The sequence below is a fragment of the Lissotriton vulgaris genome, chromosome 7, assembly GCF_964263255.1.
Source record: "Lissotriton vulgaris chromosome 7, aLisVul1.2, whole genome shotgun sequence".
Taxonomy (NCBI): domain Eukaryota; kingdom Metazoa; phylum Chordata; class Amphibia; order Caudata; family Salamandridae; genus Lissotriton; species Lissotriton vulgaris.
Window position 1 is genome coordinate 1,116,322,075 of NC_141695.1, and position 13,284 is coordinate 1,116,335,358.

The 13,284-nt window shown below is 43.3% G+C and overlaps 1 protein-coding gene across 2 annotated transcripts in view; it reads right to left on the bottom strand.

The window, feature by feature from the left end:
* DPYSL3 (dihydropyrimidinase like 3) overlaps nt 1-13,284 on the bottom strand; it is a 332,011-nt gene that overhangs the window by 19,190 nt on the left and 299,537 nt on the right. For both annotated transcript variants that reach the window (XM_086931567.1, XM_086931568.1), the window contains exons 11-13: nt 8,431-8,601; nt 5,447-5,626; nt 449-608 (exon numbers count right to left, since the gene is read on the bottom strand). In XM_086931567.1, the coding sequence (XP_086787693.1) occupies nt 449-608; nt 5,447-5,626; nt 8,431-8,601 (511 nt within the window). The remainder of the gene's footprint in view (nt 1-448; nt 609-5,446; nt 5,627-8,430; nt 8,602-13,284) is intronic.

Sequence of the window (13,284 nt, forward strand, 5' to 3'; positions counted from 1 at the left end):
TCTCTGTGGGCCCAATTCAAAAAAGCCCTCGGTTATAGAAGTTACATTTAGATACTTAAAGAGTTTGATCAACAAGTGCATTACTGAATCAATCACATCTGATATACACATGTATTAAACCTGCTCTGAAGAACAGGGAAAGGGCGGTGAGGATGTTCTGAAAGTCTATCTACAGCCACAATGAATGTGCTTATTTGATTATTAAGAAATCTTGATTCGTTTTTTTTCCCTGGAAACAGTCACTGATTTACGTATGTCGATGTTAAGAGTAAACCTATTTCCATGTCGAAAATAGGCTGGTGATATCCCAAAAATGTAAACCAGTGCAGGAGAAGAGTGTTTTTTCGTCAGGAAAAAATATTTTCCTCTTGTGCACAAAAAATCCATATAGAATGATAGAAAGCAGTTTTACAAGCAATGTAACATCAATGTGTCGTGCCATACTCACCAGCAAGGCTGAAGGCGGAGTGGTGGAGGTTTCGAACTGGGGGAGTCTGTCGGGTCGGGGATCCCTTGGTGGAACCAGCTGGCGTCCCTCCTTTGGACGTGGCCAGGTCGAAGACTGGTCCATCGTACATCCCCCTTGGCACGGCACGGAGCTCTGCCAACTGCAACAAGACACATCAGATTTAAGGCAAGCAAAAGAATCATACTGGTGCACATGTGAAAACTATTTTACAGTGGTGTCCCAATGGAAAACATAAGAATATGGGGGCATATTTACAAGCCCCTTGCGCTGCTGGTGCGTCACTTTTTTGACATATCGTCGGGGCAGTGTGATGCTCTAAATTTACAAGGCCACGTAAAGCCACCCTGCGTGGTTTATTATGGCCTTGTAAATGTGGCCCATTTTCATGCAGCTCTTTGCGTAAAAGGGGTGTGCCATGGGTGTTGATGTGGGTGTTCCCACGCAACACCTACGGATTCTTCCACATTCCCAGATTTACGTTTCATAAACCTGGGAATGTGTTGGAATACTATGCTTTCACAGGGGATTCATAAGGGGGCCCAATGAGGAGAAGTACTTTTATTTCTACTCGTGAAAACACCCCTCGTAATTGTTGTTGTGCAGGAAGGTGTCCCTTCCTGCACAAAAACAGTCATCCCTGCAACGCAGGCATCCTTGCACCATGGTGTAAGGGTGCCTGTGTTGGTGCATGGCAGCCATTTGTGCACCAGCACTGGGGAGAGCTCGGGGATCCATCATATTGTTGTAAATATGACGCATCCCTGTGCTTTGAAAGTAAAGAAGTACGGCACAGCCAAATGGCTTGCGGCACTATGCTATGTTACTTTCTTGTAAATAAATCCCATGGTTTATTAGCTGCCTCTCATTGAATTTTGAGACTTTAATGTGCATGTTAAATGTAATAGCATTTTTTGCCGCTTTTGATAGATGTGTTTTACTTTATGCAGACATAGATGTGGGGCTCCAAACTCAACACAACCTACTCTTTAGCACAGCGTAATAGAGTTGTAGCTGCAGAGGTGGAATGACTATTTTTCACAGATAGTGAAGGCGACAACCCTGAAATCCGCCCCCTGTGTTATATATAGTTTGGATATGCATGATATAGTGCCTAAAACCGAATACATTTTACCTAACTTTCTTGATCTCTTTCCATAAAAGGTGTATACAACACAATTGTCACTGAAAGGATGCTGTAGTGCAGTGTTTCCCAAACTGTGGTCCGCGGACCCCCAGGGGTCCATGACACATTCCCAGGGGGTCCGCAGGCAGCAGTTTTAAATGCACTTGAAAGTATCTTGTATAATTAGCAGTTTTCAAACAACAATAAGAGTGTCAAGATAGCACCAGTGATTAATGTACCTGCTGGGGAGAGATGAGTTTTGTCCAGTGGCTGCTTTGAATTATCTAAAGTAGCACAGAGGGTTAACATGCCTACTGCAAAGAACATGTATAATGCATTTTAAAAAACAGAGATAGATTATTTTGGTACTGTGCAGTTCATAAGTGACAATCGTAATCTATCACAGTGAGCTATAAACTGTCATCAAAGAGCTGCTTGCAAACTGCAAGGTACAAGTTAGTGACATGTTTTCCCAGTCTTTCATTATCCTGATACTGCTAAAAAGGTTTATTTGGGTGAAAATGCATTTTTATTGTCAACGTCCATGCTAACCACTGTATTAATGACGTGAATTCTACACCTTGTAGTCCCCTTTGCCTTATGTGACATTTTCTATACACTGATTTACATGTATGAGTCACTGTCTCTATATGTGTGTGATGGAAAGTGCTCTCTCTCATACAATGGTATGAGAGATGCTATAAAAAATGTAATACATGTGACAGAGGGGCTACCGAGAGATAAGAGATACTGTTGGAGGGTGATAGTGGGGGAATTATTGAAGAACCCCAAAAAAGATTGTCGTATTCTGGTGCATAGTAAGGACTTAATTTACTGTTCTTTAAAAGTTAATACAATACAATATCTAATGATAACTGTGTTGTAGACTATATCATTGTTTTCTTATGTTTTTTGGGGGGGCGCATCCCAAAAACCCACTTTGTACTGGGCAGGCTCACTCACTGCACTTGGTGTGCACCCTATGGGGACTGGTCTGAAAACTTTTGCCAGGGCTGCTTTGGGTTTCCAGTCTGGCCCTGTCAGGAGCAGGAGCCTCGTACTGCGAAATAAAACCAACCATTTAAAAGTTAGTCACGGAGAAGCCGCACCAACCTTCCCATCAATAATCTTCATTTTTTCAAAATTCTTTCAATATAAAATGCTACAGAAGTGGCAGAGAGAGTTGTTAGCCTATTTGGCTTAACGACATGCTCCGCCACTTCAGAAACGCAGGGCTGTACCTATATTTACAAGAATATGATGCAGCCCTGTGTTTCCCCTACGCTTATGCTAAACTTAACTTTGTGGTGCCAGCGCATAAACCAAATAAACCTTTTTAGCAGTATCAGGATAATGAAAGACTGGGAAAACATGTCACTAACTTGTACCTTGCAGTTTGCAAGCAGCTCTTTGATGACAGTTTATAGCTCACTGTGATAGATTACGATTGTCACTTATGAACTGCACAGTACCAAAATAATCTATCTCTGTTTTTTAAAATGCATTATACATGTTCTTTGCAGTAGGCATGTTAACCCTCTGTGCTACTTTAGATAATTCAAAGCAGCCACTGGACAAAACTCATCTCTCCCCAGCAGGTACATTAATCACTGGTGTTATCTTGACACTTTTATTGTTGTTTGAAAACTGCTAATTATACAAGATACTTTCAAGTGCTTTTAAAACTGCTGCCTGCGGACCCCCTGGGAATGTGTCATGGACCCCTGGGGGTCCGCGGACCACAGTTTGGGAAACACTGCACTACAGCATCTGCGTGCAGGGGCAGATTGTTTATATACAGTAAGGTCCCCATTCCTAAACATACACAATTTTGAAATGTCGTTTTCTCACTTCCATGTGTGCTGCATTAAGCAGCACATACAGAAGTTACAAAATGTCATTTTTCTAAAAGATTTTTTATGTGCAGCAAGTGTCTTCTTCCTGAACATAAACAATCAAAGGCGCTTGGCAAAAACTACTAGAATAAAAGCATTTCTCCTTGTTTCGCCAAGTTGAGATCAGGTTTTCCCTGGTCTTAATTTTGTTGCTGCCTTCCATTTATGCTGCCCTTGCTAATAGGGGCAGTGTCAAAATCAATGGGTGTTGCGGTGGAACGCCCACCGCAACACCCACTGCCCACCCCTTTCACGCTAAGCATTGGGTGAAATGGAGTGTTATTTACAAGCCAGCGTTCAGCCAGGTTAAGTGGCTTAACGCTGCCTTGTAAATAAAGCGAAGCCCCTGCCGCCATGTGAACGTCGCAAAAAGTGACATTCTCAAAAAGTGACATTCTCATGGTGATAGGGGCTATACTTACTAATCCAAGTATTTGTTTTGTGTGCACACGTGTGTTTATTTTTGTTTAATTAGTGTTTTAATGTTTGAATTTAAAATTCTACAAATTGCGTGGGGGTCCCCGGTTTCCAGTAGTGACTCAATGGGGGTCCGCAGGAGTCAAATGTTTTGGAACCACTGCGGTAGTGTTTGGAAAGTGACTTTCCCTGCACTGCAGATGCTAAAACTGGCCACTAGGTGTCACAGTTGCACTCCCTACCACGGAGCCACGGAGCCACGGAGCCACGGAGCCATAGAAGCTGCAGCAAAGCTCATGCACGCACTGTAGCTGCCAGGGTTTCATTTTGTTAACGTGTGAGATTTTTGACGGTTTCGGTGTTATTATGTGTGACTTTTAATTTACAAGGGATTAACTCCACAGGAACGTCACTTTTTGTGACATTCCTGTGGTGTTAAGTTCTTCACCTTAATTACAAGGCAGAGTGGAGTTAAGTCACTTAATGAGGCTTAAGTCTGCCTTGTAAAGAAGGTCTCCTTTTATGCTACACTTAGCGTAAAAGGGTTGGGCAATGGGTGTTGCGGTGGGCATTCCGCCACAACACCCATTGATTTTGACGCTGCCCCTTATTTACAAGGGTGGCATAAATAGGAGGCAGCACCAAAATTAAAACCAAGGAAAACCTGATCTTAACATGGCCAAACGAGAAGAAATGATTAATTTCTTCTTGTTTCTGCTGTTTTGATGTGTGCTGCTTTGTGCTTCTGCACCAGAGCGCGGCTTCTTGTTGCTCCCCAAGCTGAGCACAATCAGTGTCGGGCTTCAGAAACAGTGCTCCGCTCAAACATGCTAATGAGACAAGGACAGGCCGATCCTGGAGGCAGCCACAGTTTTAATGTTTCTTTGTAACAATTTTATTCAAGTAAACAGAGTAGTCGGACCCCTGATGAGATTTCTACAGCAGCCCACCTCTTCTGGGCCCAGCTCACCCCCTGTGCTGCAGTGCCTCGTGACGCATATGAGCTAGCTTCGTGATAAGGCGTGACAATAGTGCATTGATGCGGACACCAGCGCTAAAATGCATATAACTAACCTGCAATGCTTAGTACTTGACAGGGCTGAAGCAAGTGTTTATTTCGTTTAGTGCTTATGGCGCAACATCTTTTTAAGAGCTCGAAAAATAACAGACAGGTGCACGTAAAGAAATATATAAACTATGGCGTGTTTGAATAGTAGCTAATATCACGCGAAGAGCACCTGGCCAGCAGCCTTACAAGCACAACTAAATGCAGACTAACTTTTTAGAAAAAGACTCAACTTTAAATAGGCTTGTGTCCCTGAAAGATGGATAGGGCTGTAGGGCTAGGGAAAGGGATGTGACTGACTGCCACTGCCCTAGCGGCTTTTATAACGCACCATCAGACTGTGAAATAACCAGAGTTACTAATGGGCAAAATGGCCTCTGAGCTGTTTGGGTCATGCCGCAGGTCAGAGCACTGAAGACATGGCATTGCACACTCCATGCATGAACTGAATTTGTACTTTTGGTTCCAAGGCTTACCTTGCTCCTGGCCTTGATCCGCTTGTACACAAAGTCTGGGAAAGGGACGCAGGGGATGAAGCGGCCGCTGCCTTGGGTGGCATGAAGGTTGCCCTCCTCCAACACAATCTTTCCTTGCGATATCACCACCAAGGGGGCCCCTCGCAACTCCATTCCTTCAAAGATGTTGTACTCTGCTGCCTAAAAACACAGGAGTAAAATGATTTAGGGTTTTCCATTTTTATTTCTGTAATAAGCCATCTTCTCCAAGCCAGAAACCAACACATATGAATTTTGTACTTACTCTGCATAGGCTGCATGCACTGGGAGGAGTCGATTACAGGTATTGGGTGATGGGGAAATTGAATTAACATCTTGAGGGAAGAAGGGGAGCAGAGTGAGCCTATCGATAATGGTGCAGGGGCTCCACCCTGCCTCTCTTTTCCAAAGCATAATGAATATATGTCAAGTGAACAGTGGCGGCTCCTCCGCAATGGCGGAGGAGCGTTGCCCACTGCCTGGATCAGAGCCAGCAAATGTAAAATAAAACGATGTTCTTGTGTCGTTTACTTTTCTCCATTTGCTGTCTTTTAGCCAGCGGTGTTGGGAGGGGTGGAGCCAAAGTGTGCACTCCACTCCCTAAGTGTGAACATGTTTTTGTCAGCCGTTTCAGGCCGCCCAAAGCACACATGCGCACTTAGGTTTTCTCTAGCCCAGCTGCATTGAGACTACCTGGTCTGCGAGGACATCTTTCCTGCCTGCTCAGGCCAATACCCGCTCTGCTCTGCAGCACGGGGACTGGATGGGAGTCTGGGTCCCAGGAGCTGCTGGGACCCAGGAAGAGGAGAGGCAGCGAATGCGACACTGGAGGTGGCAAGTGGCTAAAGGTAAGTGTTTTTTTATAAACAAATAATGTATTTCTAAGCCACCCCCGCGCAAGCCCTCCTGCATGTCCCCACCTGTCCCACCACCCTTTGTTTAAGGTGGGCACGGCAGCAGGTGGAGTGTCTGTCAGTTGATAGACATTCACCTTGTCAGGGCTTTGCCACCAGGCACTTTACCTGCGCTAATGCACATGTGCCATTCAGCCTGAGGAAAGCTCCAGCAGGCTGAAGATTTCACAGCCCAGAGGGCACTGATGTCATCAGCACGGAAAAGCGCTGTGAGGTCCTCACTCTCATGACGAGGAGGAGCTTCACTTATAGTGTCAGAACTTGGTACTTCAGGTTTAAGTCCTACAGTGCCCAGAGCTGGCTGTCTATCACTAACCCCCATCACAGAGTGAGGTGGGGTCAGCAAGTTTCACTGACCCCATCCCACTCTGTAATACGTTAGGGAAGGTCCTCCTCTCATTGGCTGACCCATGACAAAGTTCCCTCCCTGAAGCCTCCAGCAACCAAGAGGCCTTTCTGCTTCTCCCTCGCCACCCGCTGCCATTGGTGCGGCCCGGTAAGTGCTTATTGAATGATGTGTGTATGTGTGCGTGTGTGTCTGTGTGTGCATGCTGAGAATGGATGTCAAAGTGTGTATGTGCTTCTGAACTCATCCACATTACTGGCTGCCACTAAACACAGCCTAAACATCTACAGTAAAACATGACCCAGTAGCCCACCCGGGAATTGGTCTAAAATGCAGTAGTACAAATGAAATGTACCTAGTGGGCCTCTCTTTCTGGAAAATGATTATATTTCCATAGCAATGGCTAGTGTGTTTGAAGTGTGGTGCAAAACAATTCTACTTCTCAAACATCATGCAGTAATACATTTTTACTTTGCAATAATCTTTCATTTAGATGTTTTAAAAAGTCTCCAATTTGAAAGATATGGTGCATTTATTGGCAGTGAAATAATGTTCCCATATGATGCTCTAAAACACGTCTTAAAAGTGTTTTTGAAACATACCCACATTTTCCACCAGTTAATGTGATATGCCGGTAGGTGTAATAAAAAACTGTTGTATTGTACGTGTCATCTTGTACGGGGCATTTTTTACGATATCTACACGGACATAGGCATATTAAAATACTACCTTCCTCCATATCCTATACAGCAAACACTTTTCTTTTACTTTGCCTCTGCATGTATACCCCGAGACATACTGGGATGTGGGTTTATAGGGGAATAGGGTGGGAAGTTATTTAATTGCCTCAAATTGTAAAGCGCTCTGATATCCTTCGGGATCAAGTTCGCGCTATATAAAACTTTATAAATAAATAAAATATATGACATGTTGCTCACAGGATTATTTGTTTTACCATGCCTATACCGCTGGAAGGATATCAGAAGGACGTTATGTTATAAGCTCTATTGCAGAGAAGTGAATTTGTCCTAATGAAAATGTTATCATTCAATGGACAAGTTAAAACGCATGGAAAAATGCATCAACTGCCTAGGGCTTTTCGAGCTTACACTTAGTGCTAAACACGTACACAATCAGCACAGCCTTCTGGTGGTTACAATGACAAATAATCTATCTCTATTCTTCGTGGAGGCATACATTAACCTCCTCCCTCTCAAATGTGATCCTGAAATTCTATAAAGGTTGCAGAAGTCAGTAAATTCTAAAGTCCATTTAAATTTCGCCCTCGGTTTGACCTTGGAAAATTATGTGGACCAAGAATACTTCATGATGAAGCTGTAAGGTTTATAAGTGGAACATGAAGATTCAAGCCCAAAAATGATGCACACGTGATTGTTGTATTAAAACTTACTAAATACACATCCAAAAAGAACAGTTGTCAGCACCTTAGAGATGAGAGCAGAGCTAATGTTGTATCTGAAAAAAAACACACATCATTTTACTTGAATCTCACCACCCTCATAATTAAGGCCAAGGCCTTAATTATGTTTTTATTAAGTTTGCACTGCAATGCATTCTGGTCTGTGCAGCTCGAATGCGTCTAATTAACAAATAGGATGGCCATTGGAAATCATGGCTAGAGTATCCCTACACCCTTAAGTGGGTTAAAATTCTTAATTTTGTCACACATACAATATTCCACTCACCGATTGATGGCTTTTTGCTGATACAATCTTCACAGCATCTGAGTCCCAAATAACTAAGTCACTGTCGGATCCCACAGCGATTCGCCCTTTCCGGGGGTACAGGTTGAAGATTTTTGCCGCGTTGGTACTCGTCACTGCCACAAACTGGTTTTCATCCATCTTGCCAGTTGCCTGTCAAGATAAAAAAAAGTACATTATTTAACAGGAATTCCCCAGTGACCAGGTTCATAACCCAAGAGTACTTAAATAATCGGTGGAAGGATGGGTTTTTGCAGTGGATGGAAGCTGGTGTTTGGGCAGAGAGTGGTAAAGAGGATGAAATCGCCCAATCATTTTAATAAGGGCTTCAAATCTTCTGTTCTTGAAGAGTTTAGACAGGACATGAAATTCCATTTGTGGAGTCAATAGTTTGCTTTTTTCTGTTTAACTCGTTTTTTTCTAAATGTGAAAAATATCTGTTCCCAGTTAAGAGGTTTTAAACATCTACAACCTATAAAAGGCTTATCTTATAACATATTAGGAAATGAGAGCGACATTTGTCCCAAACATTCGGGTTCCAAGCACTGAAAACAACACCCACCCTTCACTCCATCCATACAAAGCACAGACGTTGTATATGATATACAGGAAGTGATTTAGGCAGTTGAGCCAATGGCTTTTATTCAAGGGTCAACCCCCCACCCACGGTTCACCCTCATCCCACACAGCAGTGAGCAGACAGGTGACATAACCTCCATGAAACGACTTCTGGCCAGGATTCATGTGGGTGTTGTTTGATTCTGAAATCAAATATGATGTGGCCACATATTAGATTATGAAAACTCCACTTAATTTTGGAGTTTGATGAAATGTATTCCATCACATTTCTTTCCTAAAGATCACTATTTTTTAAGGCAGTGCAAGTGTGTAAAATAAATTCTGTTTAAAATATATCTTGTACCATGGACCTGCTGCTTTTAAATGTTGTAAACAACAGCTGATATTATTAGCCCAGCTCAGCTCCACCTGTTTTAATAACTTTGAAGGCTGCAAGGGTAAGTATGCATGTATGTGGTATTTATATAGCACAAACCTAGTCAGAAAGACAGCAGGGCAATGGAAAAAGGGCATATGCAAGCATAGAGTCAATGAGCGACAGGTGAGGTGGCTGGATAGTGGATTGCTACTGAATGTGATCTAATGCTCTTTAAAGTGTGTCTTCAACTTTCTCAAGCTGAAGTGGATACAAGGAAGTTGTTCTAGATACTGGGTGCACAGATGGAAAGGGCCCGCTGCCTTATTTTTTTCTTGCTCAGTCTCCATTCTGAATGTGGTTTGGCTGAAGGTGTGTTAAGAGCCACAAGAGATGTTGTGCTTGCCCGCAAAATAAGGGGAATGATGGTGATGATGGCCTTGTAAATGCAGCTGGTAATGAAAAAGGTGAATGCCAACAAGAAGAGAAAATGGAGTTCCATCAGGGTGGGGGTGATATTCCTTCCGGCCCTGAACGAGACGTGCTGTGGCATGTAGGATGCATACCAAGGATGCCAGTGTTGAGCCTAGGAGGGCATGGAGAAGGTGTTACCACGTTCTAAATGCAAGAGTACCAGGGATTGAGCAGCAGTTCTGAAGTCACTTTCTGGGAGAAACTGTTGCACTTTCTTTATAAAGGAGCTGGAACTAGGCTGCTAGGGTTCTTCTATGTGAGGTTAGTGTCCAAGGAAATTCCAAGTAACCACACATTCGGGGAAAGTTGGGGATCAAAGATGTTAAGGTTCAAGTGATTGATCCAGGTTTACACTATTTTTTGTTTGTTGTTTTTGAGAAATAACAGGAATTCTGTCTCGGTTGGGTTGAGCTTCAAGTAGGTGCTTGGCATCCAGGTCTGGGTGAGGTCTTGGCAGTATTTGAGGCTTTGGATGTCTAGATCCGAGGAGACCATCATGTTGAGATGTGCATCACTGGTGAATCTTAATAATGTTATTGGTGAGTATATCCCTAAGAGGCTCCATGTAGAGGTAGAAGACGACAGGAGACAGTGTGGAATTACCAGGGTACTGAGCAGGTAATAGGGACATTTTCAACCTGGACCTGCCCATGTGAACAAACTTATGATCACTGGATAGCTAAGAGGGGAACCAGTGAAGGATACTGCCAGGGCCGTAGCTTAATAAATAATATTAGAGGGGTGTCGGTCTAAGATATCCCACATGCGTCACAGTGTACCCAACTAAAAAAGAAATGGGGTAGGCAAAATTAGGGAAATGAGCTTAGAGCTTTGAAAATTAAGGAATATTTTTGGTAAATGTGTATATAAATAGAATCATCCACTGGCAACAACAACTTTGCACACCCTTAAGTGATAACGTGCTACAAAACCTAGTTGATTCATAAACAAATGCTAGACCACGCAGTAATCCAAGTATGTGACAATGTTTTGGGTTTTTTTTGCACTATTTTGTAGTGCAAAATGTGTCCTTGTGTCAAAACTTGACTAGGGGCTGCATTTTGTGCTAAAATGCAGCACAAAATGGTTGATTTGCATTTCACATAATTTCAAAATATCATGTAATTATGCAAGGCAAATTTATGTGAATTTCGCACCCCCTAAATTTGACATATACACCTACTCTACCAATGCTCATAAAATGTACATTGAAGAAGCCATTCATTTAGCTATTTGTTACAGACAAACTAATGCTTTTGCTAATGCACTCAGTTTGAGATGCTGGGTGCTTCTCCAGTCATTCTAACACAAACTAACACAGATACTCGTGCACATACATACAGACACAACACTGATGCACACACACACTCACATGTAAACATAATATACATGTTTATGAAAGAGCATGTTCACCACTTGGGTATCTTGAAAGAAGTTTACTGTTACCCACCTCAATTTTATTATTTTTATCGACCTCAGAATTATGAAAGGCGGTGTAGTCTTACCCATATTCGACTCTGTCACCAAGAGGTGAAATTACTGTACTCACAGACACTCAAGTGCACACACAGTTATGTGCGCACTCGTTCACGTACACACTCCCACATGCGCACACACTCATGGATATGCTTGTGCCCAACACTTACATGCATACACACACTGATATGCACACGCATGCATGCACCCTGAAGTGCACACACTAACACTAACACTTTTTTGCCTGCTTAAGTGGTCATACTTTATCTGTGGGAGCAAAACAATAGCACCTTCCGTGTTCCCAAGAACCCGCAGGCAGGCTTAAACTGGTCAAAAGCAGCAGGGACCTCAGGGAGGGAGACACCCAACTGAATGCTGGCTCTGTGCGTTGCAGGAACGACTAAGCAGAACATATCAGTTTTGAACTTCTTAAATTGGATGCAGACAAGAGCCTACCGTTCTTACTCCCATCTCCTTGTAGCAGCATGCAGGCTCAGCAGCCTGAATCACGGTCAATGCAGCAACAGTTGACCCTAATGCTTCGCATTGGTTCGCAGTGACAGGTGCCCACCAGAGGACATTATGTGTTTTCAATGTTGTGAAAAGGCCTAAGACAGGGCCTGCAACAACATCCTACTGTGTGGCCAGGGAAATAAGCAACAGATGAGCTGGTCCGACCAGCCAGCCAGCTGTGCATGTTACCCGACTGAAAGAAAATGTTGGGAGGGACTGTTCCACCCCACACACCCCCTGAAGATACACCAGGATTTTGCCAGTGACTCCCGTTTGGGTCTCCGGGGTGTTGATAAGGGTTGGATCAGCAACTGTGTCAAAGGCAGCTGTGAGGTCCAGCCATATTTAGAAACAGGGATAATCTTTATCTACAGTCAGGGGAGCGTTATGTAAGGTAGCTGTCTTCTGAATGCAGTGTGAACTGAAGCCAGATCAGCAGTCATGCAGCGGATGGTTAGCACTGGTGTGATCTTATAGGCTGCTTTCCATTAATCTTGCTGATGATGGGTAGGTGAACATTGGGCCAGTGGATGCCAGAGTAATCAAGGTCTTTAGGAGTGAGAGGATCTGACCTATCTTGAGAACGTCTGGGAAGATGCCTTGTGTGTGTGAGGGAGGCAGCCTTTGACAATGGTGAATAGGGGTGAGAGAGCTTTACAGAAGATAGCTTTGACGAAGGACTAAGGTAAAGCATCAACTTTTTGGGAAGTGGCTTTGAGGGAGATAAGTATGCCCATTGTGGTATTCTACAAGAAAGATCAAATGTAAGAAGAGCAACAAGGTTGGTGCTGATGATGTGTTGTCAGATCTTTATTTTGTACTGAAGCGGAGGTTGGATACAATACATGTGTCTTTGGAATTTCATATAGGTGGGTAAGGCAGTAAGTTGGTGCAGTGCTTGAGTGCCTTAAAAATATTCTGCTTCTATTTTTGGGTTCATTGATGGTGTTGGTATAGTACTTTACTTTAGCTGATGTAATGAACTCCCTGTGTATTGCGTGGAGAGACTTTGGTATCATGAGGTAATCTGGAGTTCGTTTTGTTCTATTTTCTTTCCTGTGTGTGGAATCAGCGTTTATTGACAGCAACATCTTTAGAGGAAAAGTGTGCTGTAGGTTTTGACTTGTACCTGTGTGTTTTTGATGGAATGTGGATGCTCAGACAGTTTGGGGTTGAAGTCACATTAAAATCTGAAGAAGCAGACTTTGAAGGATCTAAAGGTTTGACCTTCTATTTTGGGTTGACTTTGGTGTGTTGGTCAGAAGCTGAACAAGGAGATAGGTGTGGTGAGATGGTTGGTCTAGTACAGGAGTTCAGATGGTTTGATTTGGATTGCTGGTGATGTTGAAAGATGAGGTCAAGGATGTGGCCGTAGGAGTGCGTTTGCTGGGTGACTCAATGTCTCATGTTGAGTGGGTCAATGAGTTTGTCAGAGGTGT